Source organism: Parambassis ranga, chromosome 1, assembly GCF_900634625.1.
Source record: "Parambassis ranga chromosome 1, fParRan2.1, whole genome shotgun sequence".
Classification (NCBI taxonomy): domain Eukaryota; kingdom Metazoa; phylum Chordata; class Actinopteri; family Ambassidae; genus Parambassis; species Parambassis ranga.
Window position 1 is genome coordinate 8,780,305 of NC_041022.1, and position 26,581 is coordinate 8,806,885.

Here is a 26,581-nt window from a genome sequence, read left to right on the forward strand (position 1 = left end):
ACTTCTCTTTGTTGTCACAGCCAGTACGGCTGAAACAAGGAGAGGCACAGCAGAGCAGGGATATGGGACAAACACTGAAGTCTCCCGCTCACACATTTTCAAAAAACATTTTTTTTAAATCTGTATATAACCTGCCTTAAAAAGGTAAACAGTAAATATCAACTGGGGAGTTTAGAACAGCAGATCAAACTAAGCTTAAACGTGCTGCTTTTTTTTCTTTAACAGGACTAAAAAAAGGTTGTGAGATATTTCTGTCTTGTGGCCCTGGTGTAGAAGGCTTCGAGCTACGCAGTGCACTGTAGAGGAGGAGGAGGAGGAGATGAGGAGGATGAAGAGCAGAGGACTTAGATTAACCATGGGTGGTGTCATCCTCCACAAAGTCTTTGGCCTGCTCCGCTGTGATCACATCGATGTGACTCACCTAAAACCAGACACACACACAGTTGATAACCAATCGATGCCTTTATTGACTGCTTTGACTTCTCAGTAAATATTTTTTATGAATCTTCAAGAACGGGAGGAAAACTGAGAGGAACACACACACACAGTGCTTCACATTTTGCAGATAAAGACAGCATCTATCAGTGAGTTAGCAGCTGCTGAGAGAAATTAGCCTTTTTTTGGCTCAATACTTATACTGAGGTCAAATCGTGTTCTGCATTCCAACACAGGATGAGAATTCTCAGTGTCAGACAAAATAATGCAGATGATAAAGACTCACCTTGTTTCTGAATTTGACACCATAGAACTTGTCGGCAGACTCAAGCAACTCAGGTCTGAAAGTGGTGGTGATGAACTGAGCATGTCCCGCCAGCTCAACAATCATGTCTGAAATGTGAATGAGTCACATGTTACCCGTCTGCTGCCATCCAGCACTTCCCAATGAAAAGCATTTATATTATTTTCTTTGATCATGCAGGAAGGAACAAACCAAACAATACGATTAAACTCACTTTCTAATAATGTCCATTTTTTTAGAAGTACATAAAAAAATGTTTTTTAAATATAACACTGTATGCTTACATACATACATAATACATTTGAGACCGCTATATATATATATATATATATATATATATATATATATATATATATATATATATATATATTTAGATAATATAAGCACTTTACCTGAGACAGCCTTTCTGTGCTGGGCATCAAGGGCCTGGTCAATCTCATCAAAAAGGTAGAAAGGAGCTGGGTCACACTTCTGGATGGCAAAAATGAGAGCCAGGGCCACCAAGGACTTCTGACCTCCAGACAGCTGCTGCATCTCTCTCATCTCACCCTGCTTCCCTGTGAACGACACCTGCACAGAACACATGAAGATGAAATGTCTAGCTACACCTGCAACAGAAGCCCCCCAAAATTATTTTTTCTGTAAAGGTTTCATTAGTAATAGATTCTCAGTTTAACCTTTAGCAATGATCAAATGGAATTAACTGCATAGAAGTTTGTATTACTCATTGTATGCCCAATTGGTTCTGCTTTGCAGTGAAGGATTGTAGGACTGTCCAAGGACGCTTTAGCAAAAGTTCAGAAATACACATTGATACATTTCTAGATTCAAGGAAACTGTGAGTGTTTCAACACTGACAGAAACATCAATGACATAACTCTAATAAACAGTAATACTGTGTATGAAGTACTTAATACAAAAAACTCCAGATCCAGAGATTTTGTTCACTTTTGACATTGACATGATATTTTTAAATATATTTTGACTATGAATACAAATGTTCTTGTGATATAGAAATAGCTTGATGCTTACCCTGATGCCCACTCCAGTGAACTGGTCCACTGAAGGCACGCTGCTCTGTGAGCCAGAGCCCCTCTCACTATCTGCACCGCCCTCTCCCTCATCCTGAGACTGGCTGCCTTCAGCATCACCTTTCTTCATCACTAATGTCGCTTTGCCACCTGGTACCAGTTTCTGAAAAACCTCGCTGAAGTTCTTCGACACCTGATGGGGGGAAAATGGAAAGAAAAGGCACAAAAGAAATAAGCAGAAATTGACTTAAATAACTGAAGGATCAGAAACAACGAATTTAAATTAGGGCTCGGAAAATCAGGAGGCTGATGTCCCAGTGCCTTTTTATTTTCCAGTTGGGTTACTAAAAAGGAAACATTGCCCTGTCTGATGGGAATATTGAAATACATTTTCTCTTGTGGTTTGTGTTTTCTACGGAGCCCTCTGGTGACATTGGATTAAAAAAAAAAATGCGTAGCCACGAGATAGTAACAGGTGGCCACAAGGGACCAGAGCACAGTAATGCCTACGGTTTAGACTTCTGGAACAACGAATGCCATTCTTTAAGCACTTGTTGTACATACACCTGTAGCCATATAGTTTCCCAGGTCCGTCCAGCTGCATAATGAAATCTATAACTTCCACAACATCAACTAGTTAATTTCTTTGTTAGCGACAAGAACTGCTATGTAGAGTGCGGAGTTAAAGACAAAAAAAGCTGCAGCCTGCAAGCAACAACAAGTGCTCTGGGTCCTCATTAAAGCTCTGCTTGACGTGGGATTAACCACAAGCATCCTCGCTTGTCCCTGGAGTTGTACGTGGCTCCTTTGTGCTCTCCAACTACGGTCGGGAAACTGAAGACAGTCTACTCTTTGCGTGGAAATGACTGCAATAACCACCTCATGGCCATGTGTTATTTTTTTAATCCTGTGTTACCAGAGGGGCTCTGTAGTTTTCAAATCCCTTGAGTTGTTATTGCTATTTTGTTTTTTTTTTTTTAAAAATCAGACACTGTCCCAGACAGACTTCAGAAGAAAGCTGCAGCTAAAGTGCACCAAGTTATTGGGTCACAAGCACACTGATTATAACTACAGGCACTCTAGAGGTGAACCATAGAATTGACTTCAAATAAGCTATTAAAAATATAAAATGATAAATTATGTTACCAATGAGATGTAGCAATTTGTCAGTGTAAAAACAGTATAGAATAATTATGTGTGCACTGTTCTGTTATGCTGCATTTTTATGAGTTAGACCTCAACTATGATTGATTTTAAACCTTGTGGTTTTTATATTTTAATAATCTTTGAACTTGATACTTTATTCTATTTTTGTCTCGGTAATTAATGGAACTAAATTAGTGTTGTAAAGAGCTAAAGACAAGGTACATATGAACATGTGGGTAATAGGAATGGTAGCACCTTCGCCATCTTTTGGACCAGGAAAAAGCCCGAGAGATGCATGTACTTTAATACTCTAGCATTGTGCAGGAGGAAGTACTGTTAAGTTCTTTGAGTTTTTTTGTAATTTAAGTTTTAGTTCAGCTGGCACCTAAGGCACATTTATACGAATGACTGTGTTGTAAAAATGTTTTTGATTTATGACACCCTGTAAATCTTATCAAAGTCTTGCAGGCAAGTGAAGAGAATGCTTTTGAACATATCTTACCTGTTTAAAAGTGAGCTGGATGGCCTCATACTTGCGTAGCTCCAGGACATTCATGAGCTCCATGATGGATTTGTAACCACGGTCCAGCTCATCCTGGCGCTTGATTAGCTTTTCCTTCTGCTCAGAGAAGTTGACAAACTGGTCCAGCGCTTTCTTGTTGACATGACTGTACTTCTTCAGCTCTGTGTTGCACTGCTCCAGTTTTCTGAACAACTGTTGAAGGGAAATACAACATTGTTTCATGGCTGGTGATCTGTCAGCACCTTTAAAAACACTTCTTCAGAACATGCAGGTGTTAAGACCTTAGATTAAAAAAACTTATAAAGTAAGTTGTATGCCAACCTTATCACTATGTGCATCAATTCCACCTACTGACTGGAATTTAGATCTCCTGTGTATCTTATTATAGATTCTATTCATATCTAAAGAAGAAATGGCCTGATTAATTAAGAAGCAGTTTTGTCTGGTTCAAAAGTGGCAGACACTCTCCAAACTCTCAAACTATAAATTCATCCATTTGAATCACTAATGACCAGGGGAACATGAGCAAGTGCCATTATTACTTGGCCTTTTATCCACTTCTGCAATCAATGGCACGATCTTGCCCCTGAGCAGTGTCCCGTGGAGAAAGCTTAACTATATGGAGTGTTTATGAGAAAGTGTAAAGCTATTTTTAGTATTGTCAAGGACAGAAGCTGACATACATACACACACATACAGAGATATACACACTCTACACACACTCCGACACTCATGAAAGATGCAGCCAAGTCCACTCAACTCAGTCCCTGCTCCCAGAGGCAGCTGGCTGGGGGGAAAAAAATCAGACAGAGCACTAACTAGTATCTGAGTCACTGGTGAGTGGGTAGGATGTGACGGCCCTGGGCTTTATTCCTAAAGAGAGCTCTATGTTTATGTGCACATATTCCCAGGGAATACAAGAGGACACACAGGAAGACTGCTCTCAGTTGACCCACTTAATTGTCGTTAGTGCTGCTGTTAGTGCGTCTTTAGTGTAAAGTCAAATAGTCAAGGTCAGGTTGCATATTGGAGCACTCCACCACTTTACAGATTGCTGTAAGACACATTTTAATATCATAAATCTCTTAATCTACATTTACCAACACTGAATGAAACAGGCAGCATTATTAGTGACTTTTAGGCAGCTAAAGAGTCTGATTATTGTTGTTAACAACTATCTGTTCAAGCAACAAAAACAGACAGAAATCTACTGTGAGGGCAGTGTAGGACCTTTACAGATTAGAATGCACATCCTATGATGTCAAGAGAAAGTGCAGCAGCAGTGAGGTATCCATAAACAATGAAGGAAATCTTAAGTATAACTTTCTTTCTACTAACCTCAAAGTAGTTTCTGCTTGCCATCTATACTGCAAGTGTTAAGGCTAGTGCTGAATGATTGAAAAAAAATCTTAAAAGATAGTCGACATGTGACATTATTAAGCACCACATGTTTGTGTACCTGCTTGAGTGTGAGGGTCTGGTACTTCTCAAAGGCCTCCTGAGGCAGCGAGCCGAGCTCTCTGATTTTCTTCATGCACTCCTCTTTCTTCTTGAGCAGCATGCCCTGTCTGTTGGTCATTTTCTCCAGCTCCTTGGTGTCTTGGTTAATAGCATCATTCTGCTCCTTCTCAATGTTCTTCCATCTTTCCATGCTCTTTATGTGGTCCTTAATCTCTCCCTCTGTCTTGTCAATCATCGAATCCAGATCTAGGTGAAAGCAGTGGATTAGGATACAGAACACGATAACGAATACTCACTGTTGTTCTAACGATTAGCATTGTCGCAGATTGTATTCTCTGAATTTAATAGTTAGTAGTCTCACACTCAGGCTAAAAAAAAATAGACATCAATGGCAAAACTGAGGTCCACTACCACATATAAACCTGTAACAAAAATCTGGATGTACATTTCTTCTAGTACATTTTTAGAACACCTTCATTGGTTACTGCACTCTTTTTTTATTTATTTAGCATTGATGCAAGTATAAGATAAAAAAAGACTGCCATAACAGTCATTGGCTTGGTTGCTACTTTGTTTACATCAGTTTAAGTACTGTAAGCAATGATTCTATGAGAATGAATGCATTTTCTGGTGGCCATTTTGATCAGATATCATAAATGGAAAAAGGAAAATTTACTCTATAATTTCAGTGTAAAGGGGTATGCAGGGAGAACTAGGATATTTGTACAAGTTGTGCAAGACTGCTAACTGCTTGTGTCTTGAGCACAATGCGTACCTTCTGATCGAGACAAAGTGTCCTTGACACGTTTGTTGATACCGTCTAGCTCAGATGTTGTGGCTGTGAGCACTGTGCCTCCCTCAGTCTCTCGGAGCTCGTTCAGCTCCTGTGTCAATGCAAATGAGGCAACATCAAAAAGATGGTCATGCAAATTCACACACCTGTCCTGACTTGGGTGAATGAAAGCTCAATTTACAATAGCACCACATTTTAACACGTATTACTAGAATGGTCCAAAGGCTTTAAACAAAATGCCTGACCTTGCTGGTTTTATACATGCAGTGATGCATAATTTACTTTAAATAATTAAAATAATAACATTCATGTATATTATATCATATAGCATAAACATTCTGTACACAAATCCACAGTATGAGGAAACATGTTTCTTTGCTACAAAAATAAACACTATACCTGCTCCACTTGGTCAAGGCGTTTTCGTAAGTTCTCATTGAGATACGTCTCCACTCGGGTCATGATGCCCTCCAGCTTGATTCTCTCATTTAACAACTGTCTGTTGTCCTGTGTATTAAAAAGGAACCAAATCGATGAGAATATATCTATAAAGAAAGACCTGAAGGCAATCATGCAAACATCCCTCTGTCTGTGGAGTCATCTTAGCAAATACCATACTGTATTAACAAATAAAAAGTGTTACATTATAAGTAATATAATTTAATGACTGCCAACACTGCAGAACCATACATGAAAGGCTACATGTTGCGGGGGTGGAGATGTTGTGCAACGACAGCAATAATGGCTGAGATCTCATTGAGGTGAGAGCTGAGAGTAGCTGGCAGGGAAAGAAAAAAAAAAGGGACCAATGCTGGATCACAGGAACATCCCACACACAGCTGCTGCCTGCTACTCTCACCTTAGATCATTTGAATACACTAACAGGAGAAAGAGGATGAAGCGAAACTGAGAAACACAATGTAGGTAAGAGGGATATTCTGAGGTACATCTAAGCGATCAATCCAAAAAAGGCTTTGGTGAGCCCTTCAAGGAAGTCTGAAACTCAATACATATACACTTAAGGCCAAAATAAGGCCAGACATATCCATTAAACACTGAAGTTTCTCATGGCAAGAAATTCAGTTATTTTTCTAGTTTCCCGATCTGTATTAATGATTGTACCAAAACCTCTCGGTTTAACCGAAATCCATCGATCTTAATTGACAAATGTCCAATAACCTTCACCACAGATAGCACATGTCCAGGCCTGTATCATATGTTTCTATATTATTTTTCTGACCTGCTGCAACTGACGAATCTCATCATTGAGGTCGTCAACACGCCTCTGGTCCTCCAGGCTGAGCTGAGAGAGCAGATCTGTACCAAGCTCAGCCTTCAGTGACTCCCTGGTGGACTCCATGGCATGAAGACTGGCCTCCAAACTTTGGAGACTACGTTGCTGAAGAGGAAGAAAGCGTAAGCAAAACTTGGAAATCAGAAGGAACGAATGAATGCTGGTTATCCATCAAGCAGAACAAATAAGACATTCCAGAATGAATAAGTGTGGTCACAGTTCACCTTGAACTGGAAATTCAAACATTTTTAAACTATGATATTGTAAAAACAACAGTATATGCTTACCTTGGGCATAAATGTCTTCTCTGACTGTTGCCTCTTCTCCTTCAGCATCTTCATTTCTGACAGAATACTGTCTCTGGATGCCTTGAATTTCCTCTGTTGCGTCTCGATCTGCTGCATCTGGTTCATCAGTTGGTCAATCTCATTGTTAATTCGTGGATGCAGCATTAAGGAAGCATGTTTATCATTGTGGAAACGTTTCTCAGAGGTAAGTTGTCAGACTTGTCTAACAACTTAACAATTCATGCACTATTATTGCTACTAAAACAACACTTCAGCACAGTAAACCATGTTTTATGTTTGTTCATTAATTACCAATCTGAGTGAGCTCAAAACAAAACCATTCAGCTTTCTTCATTGCCTAAGTAGCAACTGAACAAGAATCAATAAGGACCTGGAAGAGATTCAAATTCAATACCCATTCAGACCATTTTGTAGAAGCTGTTCTCATGAGCAAATAAGGTCACAGGGCAGCCTGTAAGCACTTTAGTGCAACCCAGAGCAATTCCATAATGTGATGGAGCTTCTCACCCCTGATCAAGGAGGAGGATTAAGAAGGGTTCCACAGACTCATCATTAACTTGATTTGACAGACAGGCTTATTGATCTTGCAGAACTACATCACTCCTCTGGGTCTTGGAGGTTTAACAGGACTCAATAAACAGTAAAGCTAATCAATCTGCTGACTCCCCTGCCTGTTGACCAGAGGAGATAGTGAAAACATCTCTTAAATGTGTAAAGCTTCCAGCCTTTGAAAGCATAACCTGTTTTTAACTTCAGAGTTAGCACTTTAAATCTTTGTTATTAAATCTTTGTTAATAAATAATTAACAATCTGGTGCATGTCACACAGGCAGATTGTAGCAGTTAGGGTGCAATCACAACACATGCATCTTACAACATGTGTTGGCAAAATGAAGATGGCTGAGGTGCATCAGTGTAATCTTATGCTTATCGCCAGAGAAGTGGTGGAGACTGAACAACAAGAAGCTTTTAAATAATTGAGCTGTGCTCTGACTCACTGCTGCGAGAGAGAAGGGCGAGCACCATGTCATCAGCACAGTTGCCCGTTTCTCCTGCCTTCTAATCACCAGGTGCAGACACATTACCGGCTGTGAGTGAGAACTACACACCACCAAACAGGTGTGCAAACACACTTTTAATCATACCTGGCCGGAAGTGAGCATATTCATAAACATACTGTACATGCAAACACAAATCCTCTCTGATCCACTTGTTTTGCAATCATGGGCTGCCCAGCAGTGAGTCATGGCTCTGGCTGAAATGACCTGACATACACTAATCCTTCCTGACCTGCTTAAACCCTGTCCCTGCATCCCAGTCAGCCTCCTGCTGGCTCTGAAGCAGCTACATAACCCAGATAGATTTAATCCACATTTAAAATAAAGGCTCAACCATGTGACATCAGTAAGCAAGGGGTCATTTTTTGCAACAAAGTTTGTTGCACCATCATCTTCTGTTACTTTCTGTGTCTGCTTTCACTTTCCCCAGTATCACAGCTGCCAATAGTTAAAACCTGCTTCTATTTAAATACTGTCCAGATACTAGCTAAAGGTTTATTTTGTAATGCATATGGCCCTCATTATATACATAACAGTATGTAACCAGCCTATGTTATTGTATTCAATAATATTGAATGTTCAAATCCACACATATTTTGTCCAATATAGACATGCTCCTTTTGCTTGTATAACTTTGTGACGTAGCCAGTTTAGCTACAATCAATAAATCTCAGTGGAGTGGATGATGTGATTATTTGTTGAAGCTTTTACAAAACAAAACTGTATGACTCACTTACCAATAAACTCCCCAAACACATTCAATGAAAGAAAAGGAGTAAAACCTCGTTTGGACAACAATGAATCACTCTCAGGCTTTAGACAAGCTGGCAATAGTCTATACATGATTTTCACCTTTGCCCAAACTTTTAAACAGGGAGGACATTCCCTGTGAGCATCAACATTATAACGTAATCATGATAAACAAACATGCGTTGAAAGGATATGTTCAATGTTTCTGCGCAGATTCTCATTGAGTTTGGCTTCTAGCTCTCCAAGCTCCTCCTCAGCCTTTCTCATGTCTTTCTGCAGCTCCAGTCGAGACTTTCTGGTGTCATAGTAGCCTCCTGTCAGAGCTCCACGGTGGCTCACCTGGTCGCCTGGCAAATCACAACACAACAAATGTAGTGTAAGGCTCAGATCAGTATGTATTAGGCATGGTACAGTTCAGGAAAAAAAAATCAGAACTGTTCGATACACATGTCTGGGTTCGGGAAGTGTTTTGTTCAGTTTAGGACATGCGCATCAACTAATTCACAGAGGCATTTTTTTCACTAGCACAAACAAATGTTACCAACTTCGCAACTTTTTTGCTAAATCTGGTGACTTACCAAATTTTTTTGTCAAAAGCAACTAGCAACAAATCTAGCAACTTTCTCTGTTCTCAGCTGCACTCAGAGCAAAGAGGAGACCATCCCCACTAGAGTATGATGTAAATATTATATTTCTATGGCAAAATTTAAAAAAAACAAACAAACAAAAAAACAGTGGTAGTTTGAACACTTTCAATTATCTTGAATTGTCTTATCTTGTTCTGTTGAAAGCAGAACACAATTTTAATCTATGTCAGCTTACCCTCCAGAGTTATACAGTCCATGGTAAACGCCCTTGCCAGTTGTGTGGACACCTCCATACTACGACAGATTAGAGTCTTCCCAAACACATGCTTGAAAGCCTTGTCAAAGTTGGGGCTGTAACGCAGCTTGCTGATCATGGGGATAGCATCCTAATGGAGCAAAAACACATTAGTGATATCACAGCTGACAAAGTTATAGCCCTTGTTACTGAACAAAAACAACAAAATTGTTAAATGTTTTTGCATGACTGGGAGCAATTGAGGGAGCTTTCTTGTTGCCTTACTTTTCATGACAACAGTTTCTTTTGTTCCTGTGGTAGGTTTATGTAATAAGCTAACAAAAGCTACTTAAATATGGCAACATTTAAAATACCACATACAGTTAACACATGGTCCTTACATTGGTCTCTGGGTAGGCGGTGTCTCTGACATCCAGCTTACTCAGTGGCAGGAATGTGACTTCGCCAGGCAGATTCATTTTGTTGAACTCCATGAGTATCTTAGTACTGACTTCATCAGTCTCCACAATGTGATAGAACAATCTGGAAAAGACGAGTTTTCAATTTCACAAATTATATATGCAAACATGCAAAATAGTTTGACACATGCTTCTTTTACAAGGAAAGGTGCAACTGTTTTTGAATCAGCCTGTAGATGTTGTGGTGCAAAACTGTCAAAACTATCCAAATTGTTTAATGATAACATTCTTACTAAAAACAATGCCAGTAGCATGCAGGACTAGGGTAAAAAGCAGTACACACCTGGTCCCAGCAGTCACCTCCACACAGGTATAAAAGGCAGGCTCACAGTCAAAGTTATTCATGACGATGCCATGGTAACCATTGATGACATGCTGATTGATGCCCTTCCGACGGAAGTGCTCAAGGACTTTATTGATGCTGTCGATACCGTTCAGAATGGCCTAGAAGACAATGAGAATGTTAAATAATGCAGAACTCATGTGAACAATCTACAACCATGACTACATTTTTAATACAAATATCTGTACAAAAATGTCTGAAGAATCAAATGAATAGTAGCCTTCAACTCTCTCTGTTCTCTAATAGAGATGTAACAATATTTAAACTGAAAAAAATAAAACAAATACCATGATACATTCCCGTGGCATGCCCAGGGTTTTTACCTGCATATCAAATTCTGAGATAACTGCATGCTCAGAAGGGGCTTTCATATTTTTACATCTGAGTTTGAGGTAATGACAAAAAAGATTAGATAACATGTATCGCCCAAATATCGTGCAAAATGGATCTGAACTATACACTGCAAATAGGAAATGTGTAAAAGGATATATACAATTCATCGAAGGATGCAGACAGGATGAGTCAGCCACAACCAGTTTAAGAATGAAAATGCAGGACATTTGCCCATGAAGCTGCTAACAGCCTCTTTTCATATCGGTAGACATAATTCAGTGATATTTGACTGATGTATATGCCCAGAGGAAATGACTGGATGAGGCAGAAAGGAGTGAGTCATATGTAAATTTAGCTAGCTATCATAAGGAGCCAGTAGCAAGGCAGATGAATGATTCTGTTTGATATACCTATACTGACAACTGGCTGACTCACAAAGTGAGTCCTTCACAGTGTTCAGGTAGGCTCACTTACAGAGAGAGGCAGGTTTTTTTTTTCTTGTGAAGTGATTTATCTTCACGTATCCATTTCCTCACACAGTTATTTAGTGAGGAAAAGCAAGTGTGAAGGTTTAATGGGTTTACAAGTGTTACTTTAAAAAGCCTGTGTGGGTCCAGAACTAAAACAAGTCAAGCAGCATTGTTTTCAGTCTTCTGAAAACACACACCGATACAGACACATTTTCACTTTTGACCAGACGGAAACACTGGTTATCCTGTAATTCCATTATGCAAGTCAACAATTAGGCAGCCATGCACAGTGACACGGACCTTGCCAGTGGCCGCTCTAAGGAGCTGCTGTTTCTTCTCCAGATCCTCTCGTTTGGCAGCCAAGGCCTGCTGCTCTGCATTCTCCTCACGCCACAGGTAGCTGGACAAAAACAGAGAATCACACACTGTTACACTTATGTCACCAGAAAGACTATAACCCAACTGCAGCCATGATACTAGAAAAAGAAGTCAAAAAAAGAACAAGGCATTAGTATAAATGTATCCTAGATGAATATTTGCTCAACAGTTCCCCATTGAAACTGAAATTATCGTTGTCATTGTACAATAAAATTCTGTTTGATAGGCCTCAGTTATGAAAAACAAAGCCAGGTTAAAACAATAGGACACACGCATTTCCCATTGAAAAATGTATTTACAAAACATATTAGTTTTAAGAAGCAGAGTATTTTAAGAATAAGAAAATCAATCATCCTGCTTTAATCACAACTTGGTAAAACAAATACTCCTCACTTGAATTATTTAAGCTTTTGCAATAGACTGAGACTTTTTGTTAATACCTTCAAATAAAACATCCACCCAATATTTGTTGAATACTCCCATTCAAATACAATACAAAGAGTTTCCTTCTCCATTTCCATTAGTGTAAATGTATTATTTGTTCCCATTTATAGATCATGCACAAATACAGCTTGCAGCTGTGGACCCTGAACCTCAGAAGTCTGTAATTATTCTGCCTTTTCGCCCACTAGACCAAACAGTAGATCACAGAGAATGGCAGAATGCTGGTAATGCATGGAGTATTAAAACAGGAAATATTAATAAAATCTGTTTTAGCTAAAAGTAATAAAGGACCAACGGTATAAAAAAAGAAAACTATTTCAAAAGGCAGCAGAGTAGGAAGACTAAACTTGTTGTTGCTATATATCTAAAGAAAACTGAGCAACTTTGTGGTAGCAAGCACACATGACATCAGTGACATTAACATGCGGCTAAACCTTGAGAAGACTAAACTATTATAAACAGGGACAGTGTGTGTGAGCTTTATATAGTATAACAGGTGCTAATATAAAGCACTAATTGCCACATATCCCTTTCTTTCTGGGATTTTAAAATGTGTATCCCACAACCCTCTGCACATGTGTGGTTTGAAGATTTCATGTAAGATGTTTTGCAATATTATCCAAAAGAAACTTGCCACTGCTGTACAGTAACACTACTAGCTGTCCGTGAGTGGTACAAGGCAGTTTTGCACTACCATCCTCACCTTATGGAGGTGGATGACACTTAATTGTGGCAGCCTGCTGTTCCTCTTAGATTTTCCTAACTTCTCTGCTTGTATTAGAAGCCTCGAAAAGTTTGAATCTGGCATTAACCTATAAAATCTGCTGCCAACGTGGCAAATGGACCAAAAAACAAAAAAAACAACAGAAAACCCAAAACTGGAGCAGCAGCCCAGGAGTCACGATTTACGTCAACTGGTAGACTTTTGCTGGCAAAAAACACAGGGAGCTCTGGAAGCAGGCTGCAACATTGTCCGCTTGCACAAGCTACCCACACTGTAATGACAAATAGCTTGTTCCAAACAGTGAAGTTTCCCCTGAAGGCAAAAGACACATTATCTGTTTTGAGTGTGACTTCCCAAATAATAGGTGGAATGACTTATGAATGCTGCCTTTGTGGTGTTTCAAGAAGCAGGGAACTAATATGTTGTACATTTTCATTACTAACCTGAAACACAGTTCATTCACCCTCAAGGACCTTTTAAAGCACACAAAAAACTCTGGCAGCTGAAGCCTGAGGTACCATACTCTGCGTTACATAAATAAACCTCATTGTGTAAGTGGACTGAGAGCGCCCGGTGACATTCACAGCAGACAATACGCTGTTATGCAGCAAAAGGTTGCCAAGGGGAAACAGCATCTTGGCTTAAGAAGGGTGAACAATTCAACCTTTTAATGCGAAGCAAGATGAAGGCATGACTCATGTAGAGATTCATCAAAATCATGTGATGTTATTCTATGCAAATTACACAAAAACAGTTGAACGATGTAAAATGAAAAAATGAAGTTCTTACTTTCGTTCGCTCTGGAGTTCATCCTTCTTATTCTTGACTTCGTAATACTTTTTGTCCAGTTCCTCAACACGTGTCTTCACCTCATTTAGGTCTTGATCAAGTTTCTAAAGACACAAGTTGAAAGAGGGTCAAGCTAGCTACCCTATGAGGTCAGACAGATCAACACTTAAAACATTCTACAGTACAAACACAATTGCAAATGGCAAAAACTACAGCAGTTGTGTGGTAACTTACATTGTACTGCTCAAGGTTCTTCTCCTTGTTGGTCTCTGTGTCCTCCAGGTCTTTGTGGATGGCTGCAATCTGCCTCTTTTTATCATTTATGGCCTGGTCCAGAGATTTCAGTTCTTTTTTAATCCACTTGTCCCTCTCCTCCTTGGAAGTGAACTGACTGCCACGGCCCTGCTTGGCATACAGGTCTGTTCTCTCCTGTGTAGCCTGGGCCAGTCTGGTAGGGAATTAGGAGTTATAGAGTTATAACATGAACCAAATAAGAAGCTGTATCATTGTAGGGCTGCATCTTCTGGTTAGATGCCAAACTGCATTCTGTTGCAGTGTACTTGTACGTGTAATGACAATAAAGTTGAATCTAATCAAATATTTTCATATGACAAATATAAAAAGAACAATGTCTGTAACAATATAGCATTAAATTTATACTAGCGGAGTTGTCATTTGGCCTTTTTCTCCTCTCCATGACTGTCTCTCAGTTTCACCCTGCCCTTGTGAAGACTTCAAAGACAGAGTGACACACAACAGCCTTACAGTGTCTTTAATGACTTAATAATATAATTATAAAAAAAATCCCTGGTAGGGAACAATCAGGATATAATGACAAATCTTTGCCCATGACTGGTCAGCTGTCACACAGAGGAATTTAACAGCTGTAGTTAAAATGGTCACACCGCTCTCTGTGCTGTCTAGGACCATACTGTATAAATGACTTGAGGAACTCAAGGAACCGTAGCTGAGAATGAGTCATCCCTACCTGGAGATGCCCCTCTCCTCCTTTTCCTTCACCATGTTGAATTTGGGTTCAGTCTCCTGCAGCTCTTTTTGTTTCTCTTCAATTTTTTCAAGAAGCTTCTGACGTTCCTTTAGCAGGCGTTTCTGGAAGAGCAAGAAACAATGCAATTTCTAACAAATCCTTCAAATGAAGGACACTCTCCTAAGCACAGTTATTAAAAGTAAGTGAGTAGAGAACATTGTGGTGAAGAGAGATTTCATAAATCCAATCATTTATATCTGTCTCTAATATATTTGTTATTCTTTTATGCTTGTAGTATTGTATGTAGCGCAAAAGCAAATACAACTGCCTGTATCAGTGTGCAACAGCTTTATGTAACCTTTTTCAAAGCATCTATATATTATATATTCAAACATTTTACTATATATTATAGCATTTTACATACCGATAAGGATTCTACAACATCTTTCATCCAGATCTTAACAGTAAACCAGCACACCGAATACTGGGTTTTACAGTTTTGGCAGTGGCAGTGTTGACTGGCTGTCCTCCCACAGGTAAAAAAAAACCTCTCCATTTTCCTTTGGTTTGATCAGCCACCTCAAAGCTGATCAAAACAGGACCCTAAAGCTCATGAGGCTTTTCATTTTTGCTCCAATAACGTTTGGCTGGTGTTCTGCCAGCCAAAGCCAGGTGGGCTTAATCCAACCACCAGCCAGCATGCTGCCTGGGACCCAACATGGTTCACACACAGACCGAGCCAATAAAGCCGTTATGTATGATTATCATCTCCATACTCACACGTGCACACAAACACACACTCAACACAAGGCCATATGGAGAGTGCCCCATGCCAATGCTGTACACAAACCCTCATGCCAGGAATGATGTATAGTGGAGCTGATGACTGAGAGACAGAGAGGCTTTTACTCTGTTTCAAGTCTTCATCCCACAGAGAATCTGTACAGTTTTTCTCACATTGGGCCTCGATGACAGGTCTTAAATCAATCATGTTATGGACACTTTTCAGATACTTGCTGCATAGGTATTTAGGATCATTAGCTGCAATGTCGTAAACAAAACTATATTTGGCAATCTAAATCTCTGGTAATATCCAGCTCTGCCAACATATAAAGATAATGGCATGGCTGTCAGAACATTGGTTGGGAATGTGTAGCCCTTTGTAAAAGTTATTCAATATTTTTTACCTACCTCTACACAAAGTGATCTTCCCCAAGTATGGGTGAATTCTGGTGGATTTAATTAAACTAGCATATTGTGTTGCCTTTCCTCAACTATTGCACCCCAGTATGATCTCTGCTCTACACTACATAGCAATAAAAACTACAGTCCAAAACACACTAATGAAAACAATATTGTGATTACATGATTCCAGCTACCATGGCTACATCTCACACTTTCCCACAAGTGTAACTGTCTCCCAAGCTGCCCACATAACACAGCTCACAACACAAGGTCCAAAATAAGATGATTCACAATCGTGACAAAATAACTAGTAGTAATCCAAACTCCATAATATGTCAAAACTAACAAAATGAAAAGACTAATCAAATTAACAAAAAAACAACCAGCCAATAAAAAGAATTCATGACAAATCCCTCAAAGCAACTGTGGACCTGCTTTTCAACCTAATAGGAGAAATAAGTGGGTTAAAGACCACAGACCACTCTACTTCTCTTCATACAGTGATGGTGCAAGGGGTGGGAGGGGGAGTGTTGTTGATGCAGCATCACGTGTGCAGAGTGACGCAGATGGGAGGCTTCCGTACCCTCTGTTCACTGTTGCCTGCCAGCTCGTCCTGCAGGTCCTTGGCCTTCAGCTCAAGCTTGGTCCTCTGCTTGATCTGCTCCTGGCGCTCGGCCGACAGCTGCTCTCTCTCCTCCTTCATGGCTGAGATCTTAGACTTCAACTCTCGCACAACACGCTCCGTCTCCTATTAAACAGGAGCAAAACAAATGGTAATTCTTTTTCAAAGGAGTGTAAAAAATATCTACCTCTAACTGTCTTCTAATCTCTACAGTAATTAGATGGCACACTCAGGAGAAGGTACAGCATTAACCTTTTTACTCTAAAATCTGAAATGGTATACAGTCCTCATTACATAAATCATTCTTTACCTCAACTTTGTCTCTGGCATCTTGTTGAGCATCTCGCAGTTGTCTGGATTTATCTCCACAAGTCTCTCTCTTTGAGGACAGCTGGAAAACACCAAAACAAAAAGTCTTAATATTGAACCACAGGGGTGACAATTCTGATGGCATAAAAAAAACGAATCGTCTAACATGTACATATAATATATATCTGTCAGCTTAGCTACCTCATCCAATTTGGCACGGGTCTCATTCAGCTCCTGGTTGTAGATGGTGTACTCAAGAGCTCTCCTCATCTTGTCCCACTTTTGGTACTGAGCCAGTTCTTCCTTCTCATCCTCCAGGGTGTGCAGACGTTCCTCAATGTACTTCAGCAGCTCATTGATCTTCTCTCGCTTCCCCTCTGGGAAGAAAACAAACATTTTTTTTTGTTTTATTAAGATGTAAACAATTACTTATTACACACCAAAGTATACTTCCTGACCAAAGTGGTTACTCATGAAATATGTGAAACATTTTTCATTTAACAGACAAAAGCAGATACAGCAAATTATTTTATTATATATTAGGAAAGCATTTACCCGTCTCCTTCATGAGAGAAATACTCTCCTCTTTGCGTTCATCATACACTCTTGTCCCTGCAACCTCTCTTAGCAGCTTCAGACGCTGGGAGTCAGGTGCTGTGGCCATTTGGTTGATCTGCATGAAACATTGTGTTATACAGATGAATAACTAACTGATGCTTTAGGATTTCCCACCTGTAAAATGTAACTCTTTCATTCTACTGATACTGGAGGATATGATTTTAACATGACAGGCCAAGCCATTGGAATTGTGTATTGCTGAAACAGTGCAACTTGTGAAACAGCAAAGTGTGAGGCAAGCTCCCACTTCTTTCTCACCTTTCCCTGCTTGACAATGTAGTAAGGGTTACTGCGGGAGAAGCCAGCACTCTCCAGAAGGTTCATGACATCATTCTTACTGCAACAAGAACAGCAAATACAAGAGATCAGAGTTGTCATTTCCTGTAATTACAAAGACATTGACAGTTGATCCACAGCAATACTCACGTCACCATCTTCTTGTCTAAGAAGTACTGGTCCTTCTTTGCACCAATAACACGACGAAGGGAGACTTCCTCTTTGTCAATCTGGAGGGGTGATGGAAAAGTTGGTACCACTTGAGAATCAAGTGCAGCAAATAGCTGGTTTCAGCACTGTATCATCATGCTGCATCACCACATCTCCAGCAGATATTTACATAGAAATGTTTTTATCATCTACCCACTCCTTCACTCAATAAGATTTTTAACTAAAGTACCAAGCCAACTACCAGACATAGTCTTGCCTGAAGATCAAGTGGCTGAAAAAGCTCTGATGATGTTGGCACGTTAAGAACACTGGTGTTCAAACTGGAGCCATCAGCATGTGTGATCCTTGTTTACACATTTGGTGCAAACGTGTTTATACACTCTCAGTTCATATGTAACAATCATGAACATACAATCAATAGAATACGTTTTCCGTTCTTACTGGAAGCCGGTTGTCAGAGTTGTCAAATATAATCTCCACAAAAGCTGAAATGACACGAGGACCAGTTCCCTCCTACAATGACAGTATAGAAAAATATGTTTACATTTTTCACAAATTAAATGTTAAATACCGTTGTACACAAAATATCTACTTACATGAAGCAGGGCCAGACGCTGCTCAGGTCGCAGGTGGCTGAATTCATCACTAAGCACAAATTGGATGGCTACAAACAAAAAGAAGAGGGGAGCCATTTTTAACAACAAAAAACATAAAGGGAACATGTTTGGTATAAACGAGATGGCACATTATATCCAGGCTCACATACCATAGAAAAAGTTACTCTTTCCTGATCCATTTCTTCCAACTGTAACAGAAAAAACACAGAATGAGAATGTAAACGCATTACAATTGTACTTGTTACAACAAAAACAAGTACAATATAACACGAGTTGATAAACATACACTCACCGATGACATTGTGCTTCGGACTAAAGGGGTCCACCACAGTTTGATCCCTGTAACTTCGGAACCCCTGAATGATAACCTGCACAAGAATCCACAGATGACAATCTTAAGCACTCAGCCGTGACAACAGCCCTTTTAGAATCACAGCACCCAAAGCCAACAGGAAAATTATTTTATATGTAGGCAATCTATAGGGAGCCCGTAACAGCCTGCAATACTCCACACGTGCCACTCTGGATCGTCGCAAAAATGTTGTTATGATATTCGAAGCACACGCTCCAGCAGGGCCTTAGCTCACTGTTACCGTATGGGCTAAAGGTACTTTTTTATTAAGTAAGCCAATAGGTTAATATGTTAAAAACAGTACATGTCGTGTGTTTTAATTCACAATACCACCAAAGCTTAGAAACAGTGTGACAAAATCTCATGCAACATGGTTCTGAGCACCATTTGGAAACAAAACCGTTAAAACCCGCAAATCAATCGTTAGCTTTGCAGAGTTAGCTTAGCATCTGGAGGAGTCGGGCAATTCATTTTACGATTAATTCAGATGGCCCTAGCTAACAGTAGCGTGTTAGCCACTTAGCTTACGCTGTGTTTGGTGTGCATTTGCTTAGCGTTACAATTCAACCAACGCTATACGTGTGTGGGGTTTTGATATACACACTTGGATCATTATATAGAAATGCGTTGAGTTAGCTTAACGTCAGTTAAGCTAGTGATAGTCGGCAACACGCACAACTCCAGACTCGTTAGCTTACCTGTTTGATGTACATGGCTGCCTAAGCAGGGCGTCTCCTTGGCAGAATTTGGAGATACAGTCCCCCTCCCACTACACAGGGGAAGCAAGGAATTTGATAAGCCAAACTTAACAATACAAATTATTGCATTCAAAATTTGTAAAACACTGTGTGGCAAAAAGAGAATAACATGGAAAATGGCGGCGGGGGCGGGATGGAATGGACGGTATCATGATGTGAAAACAAGGTCGCTTGATATTCAGATAAACTAAAATCTGAATGGAAGTGATGTACAAAAACAGGACGGTTAACAGCAAAAAATATCATTATCCCGGCATGCTAGTTATCGTTGAGTACTGAGAGTCTGTGCGTCTAGCAGCAGATGCTACATTTTTACCTCCCTGTTTGTGGAGTTGGTACAGTCCGGCTGTCTGCTCTCTGGGCGCCAAAGCGTCTTCCTTACTTGAGGAGGAGGAGTTCTCAAAGTACAGTACAGATACAGTACACTTATTATTATTTTTTAAAAACCTAATAATTACCTAAATATAGCCTATCTTTAGACGCAGTTGTATAAGGAATATAAAAATATATTCTCCACTTGTTTTGAGTTCGTGAAACATTATGCTATGTATGGGATTCAGATTTTTATAGTAACTTTTATAGATTAGATTTTTGTGATGACCAAAAGTGAAAGTATGTCCAGTCTGACTCCTACTAGGAATACAGTATGCAGGTCGCCTGTGTAGGTTGGTTTTGAAAAGGCCAACTCAAAGTCACTGCAGGTGTCACTGTTGTCTGTTCTGTTGCATCTATTTAGACACATCCAAGTTTTTTATTATTAATATTTGTAGTAAAAAGTATGAAGCACACTGAGCATCAATGCCACTAGTAGAATACTATAATAAGTACAGGACAACATAGTATTGGTGGTGAAAACATTTATTAAACACATATTAATATCCACATTGTTGAAAAAAAAACAGACCATCATTTTCAAATAAATTAGGTTTAAATGCCTAAATGTATTTGTGAATAGGCAAATGAATCACAATATATACCTAAGGCATGTATATTGCAGTATATTACTGTGCAGTGTTGTTTTATCACTGCAGTTCAGAAGACAGGAAAACAGCTTTAACAGCTTATAGTATCAGAGGCCCCAAGTCTTATGAGGCAAATTCCTATTGACTCTTTCTTTCTGTTGCTGATCTCCGGTCAGTCTGCTCTGCTGGTCACAACACCAGGCACACGGAGAGAGCATTGATTTTTTTAATTTATTTATTTAATTTTTTACATTTTCAAGTAAGACTACAAGCAGTCACAGTTCAGTTTAAGGCAGTGCAGTTATTGGGCTCAGTTTGAACTGGTGGTGGACCGGGGACTGCAGGCAAGAGGTAGGGACGGTGAACAAGGATGGCTCAAAGTTTTTGGTGTTAAAGGTGGTGGAGAAGTCATTGGCAAAAAAGGAGGCAGACTCTGGGGCAGAGGGCGTAGCCGGTTCAGGTGTGGCAGCGAGAGCCGGGGTGTTGGAGAGGACCTCTGATTCAAACTGCAGCAGCTGACCCATGAAACTAAAGTTTGGTGAGATGACTGCCCGGCGCTGTTTGATGATGTCGAAGGCTGCATCCAGACGCAGCTGCTGGGTCCTCATGATGTAGGCCATGCAGATGGTAGGTGAGCGCGAGATGCCTGCTTCGCAGTGTACCAGGACCTTCCCCCCTGATTGCTTCACGTGATCTGGAAGGAGAAGAAGAGGAGGATAAAGATTAATGAGACGGAATTATTTTCAATTCTTAAATTTTAGAATCCAGGCATTTTAAACTTAAAATAATGACTCTTAATTTAATTCTAACCTAATTATTACCTACACTGTTTTCCTGCTCATTAAGTAATGTGAGAGAGAAATGCATTTTTCAGTGGTTTACACTTGTCTGAGTCACACAGTGTAGCTGTAAATGAGGCTTTTTTTAAATCCTGCATTGCTGTGGGGGTGCTGGGTGCTGCTGCTGCTGCATTCAATATGGCACAGAGATGTGAGTTCTAATTTAGATCTGCCGCACTCCTACATACTCATCAGTACGAGGTGATGCTCACATACGAGTCTACTTTCACTCATCTGTCTAAATGTCTCTCATAACACATTTCAAGGTTTCGATATTTCTTAGAACCCCCTACATGTCTCACAGTTCCACGAAACCCCTGCAGACACCTACGCTCGTCTGTTAGACAGAAATACGAAGGGCCACTTCTGTCTGTTCCTACGAGCCACTGCAGGGGGAACTGCTGGTTTCTGAGAGCACTGATCCTCGATAAACCCGCATGAATGAATCACAGACTTCCATCCATGGAGCGGGGGGGGGGGATTCAGCATGAGAGAGGGACCGCAGCAGTGGGTGTTTTTAATGATCTTTTGGCTTAGAGACATCATGACATGCCTCAGCAGCTGTTTTCATCCAGGAAGTCAATAATATTTATTATCTCCTCCCTGGTGTTACATCAGTGAAAAAGGTCAGAGGAGTTTCCGATCTGATTGATTTTAATTTGAGATCAGGATTTGTGTGCTAATCACTCGCTCCTCCTCTCTTTGGATGTAGGCTAAACCTGCCCCTGGAAGAATTTGCGTCCTTATGTAATAGACAGGCTGACTCAAAGACACTTTAAATGTAGGCTGCATCCCCAAACAATGCACAATAACAACATTATAAGCCACCTAATACAGGTCAGCTAGGTTGCTTGTGGGTGAGCTCTGTCCTTGGTTATGCCTGACTATAAATAGCCAGCAGCACATTGTGTGCATCTTTTGCTGCTGCTGCTATTATCCAGCACCTATCTCCTCTCCCACACACACACACTCTTTTTTTTGCGTGTTTGCTGTTGGCCTCAGGTCCATCAACTATTCTCATCTGTGAGCTACAAACAAATGTGCTCTCATTGTTTAGCAGTGAGCTTGCATTTATACTCCACCCAACCATCGTAAACAAGTATATATACGGTATGTGTGTGTGTCAGTCAGCCCTCCCATCCTCTTACACCCAGCCATTACTAAACACAGACAGCTCACCCAGTGACTAGCCACACCCGACAGCGTGAGATTTAGCCTGGGAGGCAATGACGACGGCATGTGAGCTTTTTTTAAGCGTTAAGACAAGCGGAGGAAACGGGGGGAGTGAGCAAATCCTGAATGAAAGCAAACAGGCTGGAGGATTGAAGTCTAGCGATCAAATTAAACTGATTACAGCTGGGGTTCTTATAGCCCTCTATTTGTGAATGGCAGCAGGTGAGAGAGAGTGATAAGGGGGGCTTAGGACAAAAAAAACCCACACACCTAGGTGACTTGCTAACTTAGCTCAGGTATTTTTGAAACTCCTTGGGGTGATGTTGCATTATAAATAAACACTAGCTGAAGCTGATCCCATTCCAAGTAAAGACACCACTGAGTGAGTGGGTATCAGGCTTAGTGAAACACTGTTTTTGGCACAACCCACCAAAAAAAGAGTGAAAAGCAGGCACAGGATGGATTCCTCTCAACTCACCTATAAACTCTATTGCCTCCTGGAAGTGGGAGCTGATGTCGGCCATATGGCTGTCCTCCACTGGGATCCACTTGTAGTCAAAGTGGCCCTTGGTTGGCTGCATGTCCCTGCGTGACACGTTAAGCAAGGCTGTGATGTGAAGGTCGCTGAGATAGTCCTGTCTGGAGGCATGGTAGGCACTACCGAGGTAGAGGAAAGGCAGGATCTCTACAGGTTTACCCTGTGGTGGTGGGGAGAGAGAAAAGAATAATATGAGTCAAACAGAACACGCAGCACACTTCTAACAAGACAAAACAGCAGCCCGGCCGACCTTGATGCTTTTACCACCTGCAGCACATTAATGTGTCGACAAAATGGATGCGCGAGGCTGGAAGAATTGATTCTGTGTATAATGTGTCAGCCGCTGATATAAAAGTGATCTTTAAAATCTGAAGCTGCTTTCTGTTTGACCAGTGGACGACACAGAAGAAAGGTCAGAGATGAAAGAGTGTGTGTCCTGAAATCAGCTGGGCACCACTGTGTTGTGTCTCTCTGTGAGCCAAATATAAAAAAAGGCTGAAGGTCATTAAATATCATATGTTAGTTTAGAATAGGTTTTGATGGGCTGATGCCAACTATAAATTCCTCTGATGTCAGCATGGATTATTTTTTTTTGGATGAGGTTAAAAATAAAAAAAAAAAATGGCCCACTGGCTGCAGCTGTGTGTGTGCGCGCGCCCGTGGAGAGAAGGTGGAAAGCAGTGAGTGTATTGTGAAGGGTGTTTCCATACCTGATCGTAATCTGGTTTGTGGTGAGAAAGCTTCTCGCTGTGGCTGTTGACTCGTTTCTCGGTTTCAGTTCCGCTCTGGTCAAAGGTTTTCACCTCAGTGCAAAGTTCAGGGTATTGAGAGTGGAAGTTCTCGTATCCTCCTGAAAGAAACAGAGAGAAACAAATCGCACCTTAACAAATAAGCTTATAGAATAATACTTTCTCGCTCACATCTTGTGAAAGAGCAACATTTATGAAACAGTCTTAAGCACCAGATTATAACATTTATAACCTGATTATAGACGCGTAATTAATTACAGGAGCCTCGCACTGAAGGACCGGTAATCCGTTTAGGCCACATCCTGAGGACGCAGAAGTGACAGACGGAGATGGATGTGTTTCAACACATTATCACAACCCCGGAGAGTTTATTTAGCTGAAAGATTTCGGAGGACGGTGTGAATTTTCTTTTTTCATTTTTTATCAACGAAAGTCATTGCACCACCAATTTGCCTGCGTTTCTCCAGCACTGACTCACCCGCTCCATTGACGCACACAGGACATTTATACGTCTCTAAGAAAAAACTAAACAACAACAAAAATCCAGGCTATAGGGTAAAATGGCACAATCATACCTTTACACTCTTATCCTTTAAAACTAAAAGACTATAGTCACTTTTTTTCATAAGAAAATTACATTACAATTGTAGGCTATGTCAAAACTTCCATAATTAAACTATCAGACATTTAAAAGAGTGATGTTTTAATAGTTTACAGTTTGTTAGACTTTTTGGACACATGTAAGCCAATCATCTTTATTCTTACCTTTCAGGAAACAGATGTTCGCCCCGCTTGTTACATGTGAGAGCGTGTTTATTACTATTTGTGCTACACTGTCCTTTTTCAGTTTTTGCCAGTGGGATGTCCGGTCATCCAGAGCTACGATAGCCGATATGCTTCCCTCTCGAAGCCGATACAGAGCCCTCTCATCCGGTATGATAAACTGCAGAGGCACCGGCCCTCCTCGAGATCTCCGGACCACCACAGAATTCAGATTAACATTGACAGAGCCTTTGATATTAGAGTTCGTGAATGAGAAATAAGGTCGGCAATCCACAATAAGGCAGCTCCCACACTCCTTCCTGATGATTTTCCTCAGACGTCGGCAATCTATGCTGGAGACTTTCATCTTTGAAGTTTGTTATTATTGCCTAAAGAATCAAACTGGGTTACTCCTAAATACGGGCGAGCGAAGAGCCCTGCGCGCGTCTGTGCCTACATTTCCTCCAAGGGGATTCCGACCGATCAGTTTTATGTGAATGGAACCTCCGGCGGCTGACGTCACGACCCATATATGGACACCGACGAGGTGTGATCGCAGCGAAAAAAACCCGCCCACAACTATGACTCGACTGTGACTCCACCCGCGGGCCCTGGTAAATAAGAAACCCTACTACTGCGGTGTGTTTGATGCAACCATTACTCACACTGTGTGTCCTCCGCCTGCACACACACACACACAGAGAGAGAGAGAGAGAGAGAGAGAGAGACGCACCTGTCCTTTCATTTTCAGGTGCCACTTCCTTACCAGCAAGGATTTAAAAGACAGAAGCCTTTCTGTCTTTTAAATCCTTGATCCTAGATCCTGAAACAATATAAATCCCTCTAATGAAAAAAAAAACATGCAATATTTTAGATGGAGAGTAAAGAGAATAAAATGGTGGTGCATGCATCACTACAAGAAGCCCTACAACACAAACATTCTAATGGACCTTGTACCAAATCCAAATTTAGATTATAATTTTTCATTAATAATCATGATTATTGCAATTCTTAATCGCCAAGTGTTATTAGAGTGCTCGTTCCATAGTGGTGCAGAACTTTATGGCAGTGAGAAATTAGTCCGCAGTGACACGTCGTTCTGGGAGGTTATTGATGCTTATTGCCATTGTTGGCTTATCCAGATTATCTCCTAATCAGGTAAATGTTCTAATGTGACACCAGATTTATTTTTCCCATTGAAAGAATGGCACCACATAGAACCATTCATAGTAAGAGAACATGAACGTACTATCATGCTATAAATATAACCAACACTAAATCATGAGAAGCTAATTTTATCATTTTCATTTTTAAGGCTTTTTATGAATAATCTCCCATAAAGTTCTCAGGAATGTGTGTAATTTCAGTCAGAGCTCAGACCAAGTAGCTGACAAATGCAACCTTGGACTTCCACTTAGTCCCATGTATAGCTCAGTGAACCAGCCTTATATCCCTCAGCATGTAAGCCTAAGCCTCCAAATGAATTAACAGGTTTAAACGTCACACCGCATGCACTCACATGACGCGCAATCAATCCTGACAGCTCAGGACTGTGTTTGAGGATTGTTTGCATTTGTGTGTTTGGTAGTGTACACTGACTTTAGCTCATAATCCAACTGATCCATTCTGAATTTACTGAATGTCAAACAGGGGAAAAACAATACAGAAAAGGACAAAGAAACAAGGTCACTGTTAACACTGGATGTGACGTTAAGGACCATGGAGCAACATGATCAATAGTATCCTTTAAAACTCAACATTTCAAGTGTTAATCTCAG

At 40.4% G+C, this 26,581-nt stretch overlaps 2 protein-coding genes across 2 annotated transcripts; both read right to left on the reverse strand.

The window, feature by feature from the left end:
* Nucleotides 1-217: 217 nt before the first annotated feature.
* Nucleotides 218-19,901, reverse strand: smc3 (structural maintenance of chromosomes 3). The gene is made up of 29 exons (XM_028400822.1): nt 19,721-19,901; nt 18,963-19,038; nt 18,820-18,858; nt 18,650-18,717; nt 18,495-18,566; nt 18,033-18,112; nt 17,865-17,943; nt 17,544-17,661; nt 17,190-17,365; nt 16,990-17,070; nt 16,641-16,805; nt 14,873-14,994; nt 14,119-14,332; nt 13,885-13,988; nt 11,850-11,949; nt 10,687-10,847; nt 10,326-10,467; nt 9,925-10,075; nt 9,297-9,449; nt 7,275-7,426; nt 6,934-7,092; nt 6,093-6,200; nt 5,676-5,784; nt 4,899-5,146; nt 3,419-3,631; nt 1,772-1,963; nt 1,132-1,309; nt 722-828; nt 218-421 (listed from the first exon to the last, which is right to left on the reverse strand). The coding sequence occupies exons 1-29, from the start codon at nt 19,733-19,735 to the stop codon at nt 350-352; spliced, it is 3,654 nt and encodes a 1,217-aa protein (XP_028256623.1). The 5' UTR covers nt 19,736-19,901; the 3' UTR covers nt 218-349.
* Nucleotides 19,902-20,620: 719 nt separating this feature from the next.
* Nucleotides 20,621-25,259, reverse strand: dusp5 (dual specificity phosphatase 5). The gene is made up of 4 exons (XM_028401259.1): nt 24,807-25,259; nt 24,003-24,142; nt 23,233-23,452; nt 20,621-21,436 (listed from the first exon to the last, which is right to left on the reverse strand). Exons 1-4 carry the CDS (start codon nt 25,168-25,170, stop codon nt 21,030-21,032), a joined length of 1,131 nt encoding a protein of 376 aa, XP_028257060.1. The 5' UTR covers nt 25,171-25,259; the 3' UTR covers nt 20,621-21,029.
* Nucleotides 25,260-26,581: the final 1,322 nt, after the last annotated feature.

Excerpts from the sequence above, each read along its gene's own strand:
- dusp5 (XM_028401259.1), bottom strand. The coding sequence starts at position 25,170 with ATGAAAGTCTCCAGCATAGATTGCCGACGTCTGAGGAAAATCATCAGG. Across the intron at positions 24,143-24,806 it reads GAACATCTGTTTCCTGAAAG|GAGGATACGAGAACTTCCAC; the intron begins GTAAGAATAAAG and ends TGTTTCTTTCAG. Across the intron at positions 21,437-23,232 it reads GGAGGCAATAGAGTTTATAG|ATCACGTGAAGCAATCAGGG; the intron begins GTGAGTTGAGAG and ends TTCTCCTTCCAG.
- smc3 (XM_028400822.1), bottom strand. Across the intron at positions 17,071-17,189 it reads CCCGTGCCAAATTGGATGAG|CTGTCCTCAAAGAGAGAGAC; the intron begins GTAGCTAAGCTG and ends GGTGTTTTCCAG. Across the intron at positions 16,806-16,989 it reads ATGCCAGAGACAAAGTTGAG|GAGACGGAGCGTGTTGTGCG; the intron begins GTAAAGAATGAT and ends CCTGTTTAATAG.